This window comes from Neofelis nebulosa, chromosome 9 (genome assembly GCF_028018385.1).
Source record: "Neofelis nebulosa isolate mNeoNeb1 chromosome 9, mNeoNeb1.pri, whole genome shotgun sequence".
Classification (NCBI taxonomy): domain Eukaryota; kingdom Metazoa; phylum Chordata; class Mammalia; order Carnivora; family Felidae; genus Neofelis; species Neofelis nebulosa.
In genome coordinates, this window is record NC_080790.1 from 646,430 (window position 1) to 664,422 (window position 17,993).

At 51.5% G+C, this 17,993-nt stretch overlaps 1 protein-coding gene across 1 annotated transcript in view; it reads left to right on the forward strand.

Annotated features, from left to right (window-relative positions):
* The first annotated feature begins 2,214 nt into the window (after positions 1–2,214).
* Positions 2,215–17,993, forward strand: part of SNTG2 (syntrophin gamma 2) — a 180,065-nt gene continuing 164,286 nt past the window's right edge. The window contains exon 1 of the mRNA XM_058682379.1: positions 2,215–2,364. Within this exon, the coding sequence (XP_058538362.1) occupies positions 2,293–2,364 (72 nt within the window). The 5' untranslated portion in view covers positions 2,215–2,292. The remainder of the gene's footprint in view (positions 2,365–17,993) is intronic.

The following is a 17,993-nucleotide window of genomic DNA, read 5'->3' on the forward strand; positions in this document are numbered from 1 at the left end:
CGGGGGACTGTGTAAATTGTAAATGCAACTGAGGATCTGCCCCTGATGGAAAAGGGGGACAGAGCTCCAAAGGCGGCAGCCAGGAAAACTCTGCACTCTTTGCAAACGCTTTCTTACATGCAACTTCAAATAATGCTCTCTCATACTTCCTCGTCCTTATTCTAGATTTTGCTGTAGACAAAAAGTACTACAATATTCCTTGCCAGTCCATCCAAGACACTTATTTTGCTTGGGGCCTACCGTGCCAGGGATAGAAAGAAGACCAGATTTCTGTGTTTCAAGAGCTTATGTTCTAGTAAGCCACTGAGTGTTAGAAGTGTTAGAAGCTCCAATATTCTGTACAGGATAGATGGGATACTAAGGAGAGAGAATTCTGGAAAGGCTCGCTCTTTTTGTGCATCTGGGTTAGAAGCCCAGACCTGCTCAGCAGTCAAAACAGGTTGTAAACTAGTGCGGCTGCTATGAAAACCAGTGCCTCGGTTCCTCACAAGACTAGAAATAGAATTACCATAGGATCCGGCAACCCCCCTACCAAAGGAGGTGAAGACGGGGCATGGAAGAGATCTCTGCACTCACACGTGTACTGCAACGTTACTCACAACAGCCAGAATACCGAGAGATCCTGTGTCCAGCAGTGGTTGTATATATGGATAGAGAAGATGTGGGTGTATGCGTGTACGTATCGTATGTCATACCTATGATATATATGCTGTAGACACATATTTGTGCATAGGCGTATATGAACATGTATGTTTGTATGTATATATATGTATATATGCATATACATATATATATGATGAAATATCGTTCAGCCATGAGAAAGAAGGAAATGTCGCCAGTTCCAGCAACATGGATGGACCTTGAGGAATTATGTGCAGTGAAGTAAGTGAGACATAGAAAGAGAAATACTGTCTAATCTCACACCGTGGAATCTAAAAAGAAGCAAAGAGGGGGCTGGGGTGGGGGTGGGAAATGGGGACACGCTGGTCACGAGAGCAGTGAGTTGTAGGGAGTCTAATGAACAGCATGGTGACTACAGGTGTTAATATACTCCACACGTGAACGTTGGTGAGAGAGTAGAGATTTAAGTGTTCTCACCACCAGAAAGAAGTGGCAATTGTGTGACCTGGAGGGTTTAGCTAATGCTAGGGTGGTGATCACACTGCAGTATGGAAGTGCATCAGATCAACACCACATACACCTTAAACGTACACAGGGTTACGTCAAGTACATCTCAGTAAAGCTGGAAAAAAAAAACCCCAGGTTGGAATCTGATGTTTGTTCAGTATATACCCCCCGCCCTCCTCCGTCAGGCGGTCTAGGGACTTAGCTTGGGGCCTCTTCCAGGCCTGGGCAGCGAGAGGAAGGGGGATCCCGGGCAGGAAGAGCCCCCCGTATGCAGGCTCCGCCCAGCAGGGCCCCCGCGGCCGGGCACGTGGGGCTGAGAAAGGGAGGAAGACACGTGGTTGCTTCTTTACAGGTTGGGGGCCTTGTGTTTTTGCGTTTCTTCCCCAAATGTGGCTCAAATCCACATTTGCATTTAAACGAGGAGTATTTGGGTCTACACCGCCAGTGTTACCGGCCCGAGAGCGGTTTCCGCGGAGCCCGGGCTGGGGGCTGGGACCGGACTCCCGACTGGGCCCAGGGCGGGGAGGCCGGGGCGCCACGGAGCGGTGACCCTCGGGTTCGGGCTGGACGAGTGCTTGGGGAAGAGCCGAGGCTTCCGCGCGCTTTCCTTCGCGGGACGGTCCCCGGGGTCCCACGTCACCTGCGGTGAGACCGGCGACGGCACGGGGGTGGGGTGGTGGGTCCCCAGGGACCCGAAAAAAAGCTGGGCTGTACCGAGTGAGGGCGGGGAGGGCGGAGGGGAGCCCCCCAATCAGACACCCTGGAGACGGACGCGGAGGGGGCGCCCAGCCCGGGGTGGGGGCGCTCGCCTCGCGCCCGAGGGAACGGAGCATCCAAGCTCTCCCACCCTTCCCGCCCCCCGCGTGCGGCCCTAGTGCCCCCTCCCGACCCCAGCCGGAAGCGCTCCCCCGGCCCGGGGCTCCTACGCCCGCCCCGCCTCCGACCCCTGCCCACCCACCCCCGCGGGAGCGCTTCGTGCCCCGGCCCCGCCCGTGCCCCGGCCCCGCCCACCCGGAAGGCAGCGCGCCCCTCCCCCCGGGGGCGGACCCCCACGTGGGCGGAGCGAGGAACGCCCCTCCCCCTGCCGCCGAGCCCGGGAGGGGCGCGGACCAGCCGCCCGCGGGACCCTCGGACGCTGGCGCGGGGCCCCGGCGCTGGGCGGCCATGAGCGCGCACGGCCCGCCGCCCCCCGCCGCCCCCAGCGGGCGCCCCGACCACCTGCTGGAGCCCGCGCGGGTGAGTGCGGCCCCTCGGCGCCCCCTCCGCCCCCCGGCTCCCCGTCCCCCACTCCGTGCCCCTCGCCCGCCGGCGTCCACCTCGGCTTCCCGCGCCCCGTCGTCTCCGCGCACCCCTTCCCGCACCCCTTCTCTTAGCCCTTCCGCTCCGCGAGTCCCCCTCCGCCCCCCGCGCCCCTTCCCCTCCCCGCCTCGCCTTCCAGTGCCCCGTCCTCTCCGCGCACCCCTTCCCGCGCCCCTTCCCCTCCCCGCCTTGCCTTCCAGTGCCCCGTCCTCTCCGCGCACCCCTTCCCGCGCCCCTTCCCCTCCCCGCCTCGCCTTCCAGTGCCCCGTCCTCTCCGCGCACCCCTTCCCGCGCCCCTTCCCCTCCCCGCCTTGCCTTCCAGTGCCCTGTCCTCCCCGCGCACCCCTTCCCACACCCCTTCTCTTAGCCCTTCCGCTCCGCGAGTCCCCCTCCGCCCCCCGCGCCCCTTCCCCTCCCCGCCTCGCCTTCCAGTGTCCCGTCCTCTCCGCGCACCCCTTCCCACACCCCTTCTCTTAGCCCTTCCGCTCCGCGAGTCCCCCTCCGCCCCCCGCGCCCCTTCCCCTCCCCGCCTCGCCTTCCAGTGCCCCGTCCTCTCCGCGCACCCCTTCCCGCGCCCCTTCCCCTCCCCGCCTTGCCTTCCAGTGCCCCGTCCGCCCCGCGCACCCCTTCCCACACCCCTTCTCTTAGCCCTTCCGCTCCGCGAGTCCCCCTCCGCCCCCCGCGCCCCTTCCCCTCCCCGCCTCGCCTTCCAGTGCCCCGTCCTCTCCGCGCACCCCTTCCCGCGTCCCTTCCCCTCCCCGCCTCGCCTTCCCCTTCCCGCCTCGCCTTCCCCTTCCCGCCTCGCCTTCCAGCGCCCCGTCCTCTCCGCGCACCCCTTCCCGCACTCCTTTTCTCACCCCTTCCCCTCCGCGAGTCTTCCTCCGCCCCCCCCCCCCCTTCCTTCTCTGTCATCTGGAGCAGCCAGTGCCAGTGGGCGGGCTCGGGGACCTCGGCCACAGTGGGCGCTCACCTCCTGGCCGCCTCTCTCTGTCCGCACCCCAATACCCCGGCTGGAAACTGGATTTGCTGTCTGACGTCCCAAAGGGCTTGCAGGAAGCGCGGGGGCGCCCTGGGCCATGGGAACGGGGTTTTCCAGAATCCGGCGTTTGGGGTTGGCTGGTTCCTTCGTGCGAGCGACTCCGGGTCCGGGGGTTTGGGGTCCGGGGGCCCGCGTCCTGGTTGCGGTCCCGGTTTGCCCCCCCCCCCGTACCCCTCTGTCTCTCCGGTGCCGGGGACACCCACAGCCCCGTGCGCCGTATTCGGATTCGGAAAATGGACGCTGTTGGGACCCCCTATTCCAGTCCCTGGTTCAAACAGCCCCCCTGCCAGCTTCGTATTGTTGAATAGCTGAACTATTGACAGAAAACAGAAATGTTGGCACAAACAAAAACGGAAAGTTCTTGGAAGCCTTCAAGTTGCCACCCACAGCATAACCGAGCTTCCTGGAAACAGTTTAGGAAAGCAGTGGATTATCAGGAGCCTCAGGAGGCTCTCTGGAGACACTGAAGTGGTTCATGCAGGTGTCACAGAAGCACCCCTGTGGGGCTCGCCCCCACGTCCCCTCACCCCGTGGACGCCGGTGAGAACCCAGGATACACTGGCTGTACTTTTCGGGGTACCTGACAAGTGTTTTCAGAGATGGTCACGGGTCCTGATGCTTCTGAACAAGGGCAGGAGTAGTAACTATGATTGTTTTTTCTCAATCTGTGAGTAGATGCCTTTTCCATCACGTTATGCATTTCTGGGATATTGTTACAAAATCTTAAAACTCCATCCCAGGTAAAGTTCTGTGTGTATTTTTAAAGTACTTTGTGACATGAACCGCTCTCCAGCCACTGCGGGTGGCGATTAAACCCGACAAGGTGTGCTTGTAGTAAGTGGCAGTAAACTGCTTAAGGAAATACAGACACTCAAGCCAGAAGCTTTCGTTTTAGTGCTGCTTCGAATTTTAAAGCGATTCCCCCCATGGTTAGAATTGTACGTTTTCCTTGAGGTATTTTTCCAACAAGTCCTGTTTATAACCGTTGCTCTTGTAGTGGAAGAATCAAGTGGATTTATTATCATTGACCCAGTTGATGAATTATTGGCAGTGACTTTGGCTTTTAAAAACTATCAACTGCAAGTCGCCCGATGAGTACTCTCCACTGTGCTAAGTGTTGATTCCTCTAAGGTGCTAAATTTGGGCTGTGCTAGGCCAGATGGAGTCTATTCACCAGTTTGGGTAAGATGTGATTAGTGCTTTCTTTGTAAGAAGAGCCTTGATTATATGATACAACCTATGTGAATTATACTTGCAAGTAAGCTCTTGTTAGGATTGGAGGCCAAATATTAGAATCATGATGGACAGCGTGGTAAGGGCGAGAATAATAACTTTGGGTACATAAACAGCAAGCTGTTCTCAGTGCTCCACTGGGCTGCAGTGTAGGAGAAGCTTCAGATTCCTCTCTGTTTAAACCCATCTAAGTATCCCGTTTACATGTTGTCTTTAAAAACATGAGCATCCAGAGCATGTAATCGTGGCTTAGGTATGGGAAACGGCACTATATGTGTTGGATGGTCATTAATTTTTACTGGGATGATTGGGGTCCGGACAACCACGCAGAATTACGAATTTTTGTGTCAGTAACTTTACGTAATGTCATTGAATTTGCATAGCTATTCCATCCTTTCTGTTAAGGAAGGAACTCCGTGCTTCTGATGAGAAAGATTGATGACAAAAAAGAAACTTGTTTTAAGCCCATTATATTTCTAGTGGCAGATATTTTTTCGGAAGTCACAAATGCAGCACAATCTTTGCAAGGACTGGTTGCTTGAATCTTGGGAACCTGGCCAAACGTGAATGTCTCTTCCTTTGCAGTCCCTTTTCCATAGCTGTTCCATGGTCTGCTCCCTCTGGGTTCTGCCAGTACAGGTGCGAGGGCCCCTGGCTCCCCACCTCCCCACCCCTGCTAAAGTGCATTGCTGGACCCCGGCTCCCCCACCCCCCACCCCTGCTGAAGTGCATTGCTGGACCCGGGCTCCCCCAACCCCCACCCCTGCTGAAGTGTATTGCTGGACCCGGGCTCCCCCACCCCCCACCCCTGCTGAAGTGCATTGCTGGATCCCGGCTCCCCCACCCCCCACCCCTGCTGAAGTGCATTGCTGGACCCGGGCTCCCCCAACCCCCACCCCTGCTAAATGCATTGCTGGATCCCGGCTCCCCCACCCCCCACCCCTGCTGAAGTGTATTGCTGGACCCGGGCTCCCCCAACCCCCACCCCTGCTGAAGTGCATTGCTGGACCCGGGCTCCCCCAACCCCCACCCCTGCTAAATGCATTGCTGGATCCCGGCTCCCCCACCCCCCACCCCTGCTGAAGTGCATTGCTGGACCCCGCTCCCCCACCCCCCACCCCTGCTGAAGTGCATTGCTGGACCCCGGCTCCCCCACCCCCCACCCCTGCTGAAGTGCATTGCTGGACCCGGGCTCCCCCACCCCCCACCCCTGCTGAAGTGTATTGCTGGACCCGGGCTCCCCCAACCCCCACCCCTGCTGAAGTGCATTGCTGGACCCGGGCTCCCCCAACCCCCACCCCTGCTAAATGCATTGCTGGATCCCGGCTCCCCCACCCCCCACCCCTGCTGAAGTGCATTGCTGGACCCCGCTCCCCCACCCCCCACCCCTGCTGAAGTGCATTGCTGGACCCCGGCTCCCCCACCCCCCACCCCTGCTGAAGTGCATTGCTGGACCCGGGCTCCCCCACCCCCCACCCCTGCTGAAGTGTATTGCTGGACCCGGGCTCCCCCAACCCCCACCCCTGCTGAAGTGCATTGCTGGACCCGGGCTCCCCCAACCCCCACCCCTGCTAAATGCATTGCTGGATCCCGGCTCCCCCACCCCCCACCCCTGCTGAAGTGCATTGCTGGACCCCGCTCCCCCACCCCCCACCCCTGCTGAAGTGCATTGCTGGACCCCGGCTCCCCCACCCCCCACCCCTGCTGAAGTGCATTGCTGGACCCGGGCTCCCCCACCCCCCACCCCTGCTGAAGTGTATTGCTGGACCCCGCTCCCCCACCCCCCACCCCTGCTGAAGTGCATTGCTGGAGAAGCAGCAGTGCAGTGGAAGAGTGTGCTCTGCTTCTGGGGTCCGAGGCTGCTGCTGGCGGTTGGTCCCGAGAGCACATTCTGGGTGCCCGAATAGCAACACTGTCCAGTCCAAGGGGCTGGAAGCACGAAGCCGCGTGGGCCAGCAGCGCGCCTGCTGTTGTGTGCGATGAGCTTGCCCCTGGAAAGGCGAGAACAGGTCGCTGAAACGTGCGGTTGGTAATTAGAGATGTGAATTACTGTGGGAGGTCATGTACGCGTGCGACCTCCCGGCAAGGCGGTCCCTTCGTTTTATGCTTTTGCTACGTGTTTCTTCTCCTTGCTGACTCATCTTTGGTTTCAACTGTGGAATTTCTGGTGAGGTCTGTGACATCATAAGCAAGATTCACGTAATTTAAAATGAGGAATCAGATTTTACCAGGAGATGTAATTGCCAGTGAACATTTTAACAAGATCCGAGTTAGAGACATGCTTATTGATCGGAAACCCCGGAGGTTGAAATCGCCTTGTTTCCCAAACGTACACACGCGGGACGACAACCTTTTACAGCAGCAGGTCCGTCTGATACCTGAACAGAGAACCTGTATTTTAAAGCTCCCGACTGTAGGTAGCTCCACTTCCCAGGATGCCCCGAGACCTGCGTTGGGAGAGGCCGACCGTATTCCATCCAGGGAAGGACTGACTTCCTCGGGCTCCTGGCTCCCTTCTGACGGGAAGGAGGGAGGAGAGTCTGTGCTGTTGGCTGAGAAGGAATTAACTTAGGTGGGCGTTTCGCCCAGACCCTAGAGCTTACCTGTCCCTGGGGGCAGCACCTGGTGACCTCGGGCCCAGAAGGGACAGTTCCGGAAGGGGAGGGGCCCTCCATGGCTGTCTGTGTCCTGTTGGCAGGGGGCAGGCCCTTCCCCCCTGTAGTGAGGACAGCCGTACAGCCGGTGGTGTTCCCTCCCTCTGGTGTCTCACCCGAAGAATGTGCTGTTTGGGTGCCCAGGGTGGTTTTGAATCTCTGATGCAGCACCTGCTATTTAAATAGAACCGACAGGTATTTTACTGAGAGAAGGAAGGGTAAAAAATGCCTCTGGAGGAAAAATGCCTGAGAAGGTCCAGAAGAAACGTATTTGCATTTTAAAGGGGCTGGTACTTGTGGTTACCCTCAGGCTGGTCACCTAGTCCTGTCGTCCAGGCGGTGGTTCTGGATGAAAGGCTTCAGATTCTTTCCAGTGAACAGTAGATGTCACTCGTCCCCCCCAGTCCGTGCCCACACTGAAGCGGCTCGACCTCTCCTACTTCTGTGTCAAAGACTAAACCTCCCTGCTCTTGGGGACCCAGAGCCGTGAGGCCTGACCCCTCGCCCCTGAAGCCCGCCCTTCCGGACCGTGCTGATCCCACATCTGCTTTGATGCCGAACAGTTATGATTTTGTGATTTTTCAACTAAAGTTATTGGGTAAAATAGTTGTGTTCTCTAAAGTGTCTGCTGTTGTAGAGCCTGTAAATGTTATTAATTAGCTATGCTTAATTAAGCAAAGACTGAAGATTTAGGGAAATAAACCTGTCTACACTTAAAGGAATGCTGGGCTGACGAGGCTGGGTTCTAACGAGCCTGGTGCCGTGCCTGTTAGTTGTTGGGAACGAATAAATCGGACCATGCCGTTGACACTTGACATCGACTCTCCTTAGTTTTGATAGTTGTTTTGAACTCTTTTGAAATTTGGACAGATACCATTTTGTTACGGCACTGAATTGCACAATTATGGAAGCAATCACACGAAATGTGCAAGTTCAGCATCGTGAATACCGTCACGCTCATTAACATCCACTCTTTATTTTTCACGCATCTCTGTTAGACTCCAGCTCGGGAGGACAGACATCCCTCGGGTACCCAGCGGGTTAGTGATTGATTGCATTGAGGAGTTAACTAGTGAGGAATTAACTGTGATTATTTATATTTTAATCAAAAATGGTTTAAATGACACACTGCAGTTAGAATTAAATCCCATCTAGAATGAATGTTCCTGAAAGGCAGATATTTTATTGTCTGTTTTATGAATTATTGTTGGTAAAAATGTAACCACAGAAATGCCATACGAGAATGTTTTTATTCCATATGAGAATTCCATATGAGAATGTTTTTATTCTTTGAGTTAGCGTTTAGAAAAATAATTGTATTTATAAAGTGTGACATAACTCTCAGTTATTCCTATCAAAAATTATAACCCCTTCCACGGAAAATAAGTACTTTATGGTTAGCAGTGTTCACAGCAAACCTTGGAGGACGAGCTTCCGGAAACTGAACGCAAGGGCTCTGGAATGTTCTCTAATGGGGAAACCGGCTTCCCTTTGTAAAACAGAACTACGAGATGAAGGGGGCCTGAGCCCTGTGCCGTCTTTCCCTCAGTCTGAGCGCTGCCCACAGCTGCCTCTGTGCTCAGCCTCCGTCCCTGAGACACGAGGGCCCTGTGGGTCCCCAGACCTCAGCCTGTGGGAAGCAGCAGTGGCTTCCAGCTCCCTCCGGACACACCCCTGTCCCACATCACAGCCTCTGCTTCACCCCTTCCTCCTTGGGGTCTTTGGGTGACCAGCCCTCCACTAGCCTTCCGGGGTAACCTCCCCCTGCTTAGGGTACCCACCACCCGGCCACTGGACACCACTGGCACCCCCAGGCTGTGTCCTCAGCCACTCAGCTCAGACCTCTGTGTCTGTGGCCTGGCTCTTCGGTTACCATCCCCCAAACCAGTCTCATAATCTCAGTCCTGAAACCCGGTTGCCTTTCTGTGTTTTCGTGTCAGAGAGTCATATAGCACCACCCACAGAGCACATGGCAGCGTCCAGACCCTGCCCTCTGAAGCTTCGGAGGCACCCATGTTCCTTCTGGCTGCCTCAGGCCCTTTGCTCATGCTGCATCCCAACCCTCACCTCAGTCCCAGCCTCCCGTTAGCTCTGCTAATTCCCAGTGGCTGCGGCAGCCCTGCTCCTCCCTGATGGCCGCTCCCTCCTCTCCTGCGGCCAAAGCCCCGGCTCCGTCCAGGCGTTCGATGCTCCCAGGCCTTGTGGGCCTTGTGGGCCTTGTTCCCATCCACATGGTCGGTGCTCCTAGGCCGCATGGGCCTTGTTACAATGGCCAGGTTACAATTTGAACCAACCTAAGTCATGATTGCCTTTAGAAAGGCATGTCTGCAGTTTGGCCAATGATGCTGTTTAGGAGCGAATGCGAGTATTTCCCTTTCTCTTAGAAAGAGCCAGAAGAGGGGCGCCTGGGTGGCGCAGTCGGTTAAGCGTCCGACTTCAGCCAGGTCACGATCTCGCGGTCCGTGGGTTCGAGCCCCGCGTCGGGCTCTGGGCTGATGGCTCGGAGCCTGGAGCCTGTTTCCGATTCTGTGTCTCCCTCTCTCTCTGCCCCTCCCCCGTTCATGCTCTGTCTCTCTCTGTCCCAAAAATAAATTTAAAAAAAAAAAAAAAAAAAAAAGAAAGAGCCAGAAGACTTGGCTACTCGTATACGCGGAGCGTAGCCGCTGACAAGCACACGCCCTCCCGATCATGTACATACCTGCGTCCGGGTGTGATTCTGTGAGTGGGAGGGAGAAGTTCTGATTCTGGCCTTTATGCTGAGAATTTATTTTACATTTATCATTAGCTGTTTCGGGTTTGAATAAAATCGCACCTTTTATTTTTGTGATAGCAACATTCTGACATTGCTTTGACAAATGAGTAGAACTCTTCATGGTAAAATATAGTTTATTCTGTTTCTTGTTTCTGTCCTGCTGAATATTACCCTTAATGATTTCTCTTCAGATAGGTGTACTTTACCAAATGGCTCATTGTAATTATCTTTTCAAATGTTTATTTATTTTTAATAACTTATTGGCGAGTGGGCCAACATGCTGTATGCAGTGTGCTCTTGGCTTTGAGAGTACGTTCCCGTGGTTCATCGCTTACACACGACACCCGGTGCTCATCCCAACAAGTGCCCTCCTCAGTGCCCATCACCCATTTTCCCTAAGTGTCACGGACTGAGAAGTACAAAATTACCTCTCGTGCCGTAAACCCCAGGACATTCAGAACCCGATGAGTTAGAAGCAGTCCTTCTAGAAAGGCGTGCGGTGTCGATGCATCATCACGGGCCCGTGTTATCTTGATGAAAGAAATCCAAGTCTGGTCTTATTCCGAAAAGTTTCATGGTTTGCGTAGCAAGGTAGAGAAATACCCACTTCTCCCCGTGTGTCACGAGAAATGCCAGAGACGCCAGGCTTCCTGCAGAGGAGGGAGCAGACGGAGGGTGGCCCGGGAAGCTGGCACCACGTGGGTTCTCCCCGGCTCAAGGATTTCCTGGGGAATGGGCACTTGGCGACGGGAGAATTGCGTGTCCTCTGGAGAAGGGCTCTGTGGGTGTAAATGTTACACCCGTGCACACACACACACCACTTACAGGACAGTGTCTGCGCTGGAATCGGAGGCAGAAGCAGAGAGGTCCAGGCAGAGGCGCTGGGTCGAGCCAGCACCACAGCGGGAGGGAGTCCCCGCGTCCTCCTGGGGCTCCTCCCTGGGCTGTGGGGGGCAGTGTGCTCAGGGGCCTTCTGGAGAGGTGGAGGTCAGGGTTTGCGGAGTGAGCACGTGACACGTGGTGGCCAGTCTTCGTGGGCATTGTAAGGGGAAGAGGCATGTGCCGGCACAGAGGAACCCCTGTGTTACCCAGTGTGGTCGTTACGCATGCAGGGCAGTCCCGGAGCCGTGGCCCAGACACTTGAGGCGGATGCACAGAAGCCCTGGGGGGACGGTACGTGGGAGCTGCGGGGACGGTCAGCACAGGTGCAGCCGGGAGTGGCTTGGATTCGGGGCAGGCGCCGGTTGTGGTGCCTGCGGGGACTCTGGGGGAGGGGCAGGAGTGGGGGTGCCGCGTGTAGGTGCACACACATGTGACACATGTGTGCACACCACAGTGTGCATATGCATCACACATGCACAGTACACACACCACAGATGTGCGTGCACACATCACATACTTGTGCACACGCACCACACATACTGCACGCGTCACATGTGCACACATCACACATGCACATCACACGTGCATATGCATCACACACATGTGCACACACAGCAAACACTGCACACACACACATACACACACCTTGCACATGCAACGCACACCCCCCATGCATATACACACACGCGCGCACATGCATTCTTCCCACATACACCAGGTTTCAGAGCTCTTTAGGGGGAGTCTCTTAGAGCCCACATTTCTGTTTTACTCTCCATCCGGCGTGGAGGGAAAAGTCCAGACCCAGGGTCTGAAGGTTTTCACACACAGAGCAGGCTTCCTCCCCAGACCCAGTGTTTTCGGGTCACGGAGCAGAGGCATTACCCACTGGGGCAGTAGGTTCTCAGTGGTTAAGCAGAATCCCTCCACATCGAGGCGGAAAAGGCAGAGCTGTGAGTGGAGGCCCGTGAGGGGCTCTGGTGTCTCAGCAAACGCCTGCTTCTTTCTAGTGAGCAGAGTGAGACACAAGGTCCAAGTGGTTTGAACTTAAGTAAGAACTTTTCCCTAAATGTGCAATCTCTGCTCTCTGTGGAGTGTGAGCTGTGCATCATTCACAGGCTTGCACGTCAGAGTCCTTGACCCTGGGGCCACAGTTTGTTTTGTGTTAACCTAGTCTAGCTCAAGTTGTTTTAGTTTGCTACCTGTTCTTTGTATGCTTGTCCTTTGGGCACCTCTCCTGGTCCACTATTCTGGCTGATTCTGCGTCCTCGGCTAGCATACCAGAAGGACTGAGAGTGCAAAGCTCAGGGGCCGATTTCTGTGGACTGGGGTGGGTTACGGAACTTCTCTGTGGCTCACCAGTAAGGTGGGGAGAATCACAGTGCCCACAGTACAGGGTTCTACGATGGCCCCGTTCGTAAACGACTGTGTTGGGAAGTGTGTAACGGGGGTACTAGTAACAACTTCACATGTTTTTACTATTATTATTAGGCAGGCTTCATTAAAGGTGAGTCATTATCATAGTACGACTATGATGTCTTAGGCGATTTGTATTCCTAATTTTTACTGTGTCACTATCCCGAGAACATAGGGCCCAAAATTTGATCTTGTGTGGTTTGCAGGTTTTGTCTTAATGAGACCACATAACTGTGTAATATGTTGTAACGTGGAATTTACACACAGCATCATCTACTGTCAGAGGCACAACACAATCCTTCTCTCCTCACTAGAAAAAACAACGCAGTGCCAGATGGCTCTGTAACTACACACTCCCGACAGTCACTGTTTCCACTGGAATGCTGCCCCAGGAATTTGTGTGTTAGGACTAATCGTAATGGGCTTTTCTCGGTCAGAAGGTTTGTTTAGGACATTACTCAGCATATTTAGGGTTTTGCCTGTGATTTTCCAATCGCCCAATGTGTCTTCTGTAGTGGATTGGGTGGTGGTTCCCAAGAAGATACACCTATGCCCTAAGAATCCCTGCAAAGTCATATGGCCAAAGGTGGGATTCAGAGAAGGGTCTTGAAAGGAGACACTTGTCCTGAATTATTTGAGCGGACACTTAAGTGTGAGTACCTGTGTTCAGGGTGGGGGGGCAGGGGGACAGATGCACGGAGCAGAGGGGAGGTGAATGGGGAGACAGAGACCCGGATGCGGCCACGAGCCTGGGAGCTGGGAGAGAGGCGAGCCTCTGATTTCATTTTGTACTGAGGCCCTCAAAGACTGGGAAGATGGCCTTCTTGTTTTGCACCACCAAGTTTGTGACAATTTTGTTACAGCAAGCTGGGACACTGACGCACCTTCAGTAAAGAATAGTTTGTGGGGCACCTGGGTGGCTCAGTTGGTTGGGCTTCCAGCTTCGGCTCAGGTCATGATCTCATGGTTTGTGAGTTCGAGCCCCGTGTCAGGCTCTGTGCTGACAGCTCGAAGCCTGGAGCCTGCTTCAGATTCTGTGTCTCCCTCTCTCTCTCTCTGCCCCTCCCCTGCTCATGTTCTGTCTCTCTCTGTCTCAAAAATAAGTAAAAAAAAAAAAAAAAAAATTAAAAAAAAGAATACAGTTTGCAAGGGAATCTGAGCACAGACCTGCAGCTTCAGAAGTAGGTCCATAGTTGTTACATTTGCTGATGCTCTGGGGGAGCTCCTCCAGGGCCCCCAACCCTGGGGAGGTCGTGTCCACACCACCCAGCTGCTGGCTGCAGCCCTGGGCATCTGTCGTGGACCCACACTCTGGGTGCCCACAGCAGCCGCCTCCCTCCTGTGTGCACCCTGCAGAAATGGACCTTTGGTCATGTCGTGTGAAAGGAAAACAAAACAACAGGAATTGGAACATCAGAAATTGGGAGGGAATATGTGGATATCTCCTTAAATCACCCGATTTATTTTATTTTATTTTATTTTATTTTATTTTATTTTATTTTATTTTTTATTTTATTTTTAATTTTTAAAAATTTACATCCAAATTAGTTAGCATATCGTGCAACAATGATTTCAGGAGTAGATTCTTTAGTGCCCCTCTCCCATTTAGCCCATCTCCCCTCCCACAACCCCTCCAGCAACCCTCAGTTTGTTTCCTTATTTATGAGTCTCTTCTGTTTTGTCCCCCTCCCTGTTTTTATATTATTTTTGTTTCCCTTCCCTTGTTTTCATCTGTTCTGTGTCTTAAAGTCCTCGTATGAGTGAAGTCATGATTTTTGTCTTTCTCTGGCTAATTTCACTTAGCATAATACCCTCCAGGTCCATCCACGTAGTTGCAGATGGCAAGATTCCATTCTTTTTGATTGCCGAGTAATACTCTATTGTATCTATAGACCACATCTTCTTTATCTGTTCATCCATCAGTGGACATTTGGGCTCTTTCCATACTTTGGCTATTGTTGATAGTGCTGCTATAAACATGGGGGGTTGCATGTGCTCCTTCGAAACAGCACACTTGTATCCCATGGATAAATGCCTAGTAGTGCAATTGCTGGGTCGTAGGGTAGTTCTATTTTTAGTTGTTTTTTTTTTTAATTTTTTTTTAACGTTTATTTATTTTTGAGACAGAGAGAGAAGAGCATGAATGGGGGAAGGTCAGAGAGAGAGGGAGACACAGAATTGGAAACAGGCTCCAGGCTCCGAGCCATCAGCCCAGAGCCCGACGCGGGGCTCGAACTCATGGACCGTGAGATCGTGACCTGAGCTGAAGCCGGTGCTCAACCGACTGAGCCACCCAGGCGCCCCTATTTTTAGTTTTTTGAGTGGCTGCACCAGCCTGCATTCCCGCCAACACTGCAAAAGACATCCTCTTTCTCCACATCCTCGCCAACATCTGTTGTTGCCTGAGTTGTTGATGTTAGCTATTCTGACAGGTGTAAGGTGGTATCTCATTGTGGTTTTGATTTGTATTTCCCTGATGATGAGTGATATTGAGCATTTTTTCATGTGTCAGTTGGCCATCTGGATGTCTTCCTTGGAGAAGTGTCTATCCATGTCTTTTGCCCATCTCTTCACTGGATTCTTTGTTTTTTGGGTGTTGAGTTTGATAAGTTCTTTATGCATTTTGGATACTAACCCTTTATGTGATATGTCATTTGCAAATATCTTCTCCCATTCTGTCAGTTGCCTTTTAGTTTTGCTGATTGTTTCCTTTGCTGTACAGAAGCTTTTTATTTTGATGAGGTCCCAGTAGTTCATTTTTGCTTTTGTTTCTCTTGCCTTTGGAGACGATTTGAATAAGAGGTTGCTGCGGCCAAGATCAAAGAGGTTTTTGCCTGCTTTCTCCTTGAGGATTTTGATGGCTTCCTGTCTTACATGGAGGTCTTTCATCCATTTTGAGTTTATTTTTGTGTCTGGTGTAAGAAAGCCGTCCAGGTTCATTTGTCTGCATGTCGCTGTCCAGTTTTCCCAGCACCACTTGCTGAAGAGACTGTCTTTATTCCATGGGATATTCTTTCCTGCTTTGTCAAAGATTAGTTGGCCATACGTTTGTGGGTCCTTTTCTGGGTTGTCTATTCTGTTCCGTTGATCTGAGTGTCTGTTCTTGTGCCAGTACCATACTGTCTTCATGATTACAGTTTTGTAGTATAGCTTGAAGTCTGGGATTGTGATGCCTCCTGCTTTGGTTTTCTTTTTCAAGATTGGTTTGGCTATTCAGGGTTTTTTCTGGTTCCATACAAATTTTAGGATTATTTGTTCTAGCTCTGTGAAGAATGCTGGTGTTATTTTGATAGGGATTGCATGGAATATGTAGATTGCGTTGGGTAGTATTGGCATTTTAACAATATTTGTTCTTCCTATCCAGGAGCATGGAATCCTTTTCCATTTTTTTGTGTCTTCTTCAATTTCTTTCATAAGCTTTCTATAGTTTTCAGTGTATAGATTTTTCACCTCTTTGGTTAGTTTTATTCCTAGGTATTTTATGTTTTTTGGCACAACTGTAAATGGGATCAATTCCTTGATTTCTCTGTCACTTCATTGTTGGTGTATAGGAATGCAACTGATTTCTGTGTGTTGATTTTATATCCTGCGACTTTGCTGAATTCATGAATCAATTCTAGCAGTTTTTTGGTGGAATCTTTTGGGTTTTCCATATAGAGTATCATGTCATCTGCGAAGAGTGAAAGTTTGACCTCCTCCTGGCCGATTTGGATGCCTTTTGTTTCTTTGTGTTGTCTGATTGCAGAGGCTAAGGCTTCCAATACTAGGTTGAATAACAGTGGTGAGAGTGGACATCCCTGTGTTGTTCGTGACCTTAGGGGGAAAGCTGTCAGTTTTTCCCCATTGAGGATGATGTTAGCGTTGGGTCGTTCATATATGGCTTTTATGATCTCGAGGTATGCTCCTTTTATCCCTACTTTCTTGAGGGTTTTTATCAAGAAAGGATGCTGTATTTTGTCAAATGCTTTCTCTGCATCTATTGAGAGGATCATATGGTTCTTGTCCTTTCTTTTATTGATGTGATGAATCACGTTAATTGTTTTGCAGATATTGAACCAGCCCTGCATCCCATGTATAAATCCCACTTGGTCATGGTGAATAATTTTTTTAATGTATTGTTGGATCTGGTTGGCTAATACCTTGTTGAGGATTTTTGCATCCATGTTCATCAGGGAAATTGGTCTGTAGTTCTCCTTTTTAGTGGGGTCTCTGTCTGGTTTTGGAATCAAGGTAATGCTGGCTTCATAGAAAGAGTTTGGAAGTTTTCCTTACATTTCTATTTTTTTGGAACAGCTTCAAGAGAATAGGTGTTAACTCTTCCTTAAATGTTTGGTAGAATTCCCCTGGAAAGCCATTTGGCCCTAGACTCTTGTTTTTTGGCAGATTTTTGATTACTAATTTGATTTCCTTACTGGTTATGGGTCTGTTCACATTTTCTATGTCTTCCTGTTTCAGGTTTGGTAGCGTGTATGTTTCTAGGAATTTGTCCATTTCTTCCATACTACCCATTTTATTGGCATATAATTGCTCACAATATTCTATTATTATTGTTTTTATTTCTGCTGTGTTGGTTGTGATCTCTCCTCTTTCATTCTTGATTTTATTTATTTGGGTCCTTTCCTTTTTCTTTTTGGTCAGACTGGCTAGTGGTTTATCAATTTTGTTAATTCTTTCAAAGAACCAGCTTCTGGTTTCATTGATCTGTTCTACTGTTTTTTTGGTTTCAATAACAATAATATCTGTTCTCATCTTTGTTATTTCCTGTCTTCTGATTTGGGGTTTTATTTGCTGTTCTTTTCCCAGCTCCTTAAGGCGTAAGGTTAAGTTGTGTACCTGAGATCTTTCTTCCTTCTTTAGGAAGGCCTGGATTGCTATGTACTTTCCTCTTATGACCGCCTTTGCTGCGTCTCAGAGGTTTTATCAGTGGTGTTATCATTTTCATTGGCTTCCATATACTTTTTAATTTCCTCTTTAACTGCTTGGTTAGCCCATTCATTCTTTAGTGGGATGTTCTTTAGTCTCCAAGTATTTGTTACCTTTAAAACACCTGTTTTAAACTTGGGTCTTGGGGCAGCAGGGTGGCTTTGTCAGTTAAGCGTCCGACTCTTGATTGGCTCAGGGTGTGACCTCACGGTTGGTGAGATCAAGCCCGAGTTGGGCTCTGTGCTGACAGCACGGAGCCTGCTTGGGATTCTCTCTCTCTCTGTCCCTCCCCCCTCACATGCGCTCGCTCTTGTGCTCACTCTCTCTCTCAAAATAAATGAAGAAACTTAAAAATAAACCTGAAGCTCCACTACAAACCGAGAATAGTTCACAGGTCAGACAGAAGGCAGCGGTACCTGGGTGCGCACACGCACACTCGCGATGCCGAGAGGATGCAACCAGGTATTCAGTTTCCAAAGTTTGCACCTGAAGCTGGGCTTTGCTTAAAAAAAAATTAAATGTGTAAGTTGAGTTTAAAATTGGGGAAGATACCCATATCTTTAAAAAATGATTTTCAATTAATTCTTGAGGACTAAAGCTTTTAAAGAATATTTTCCCTTTTGAGTTTGCTTGGAACTATATTCTAAGGACCTATTTTCAGTATTAAATA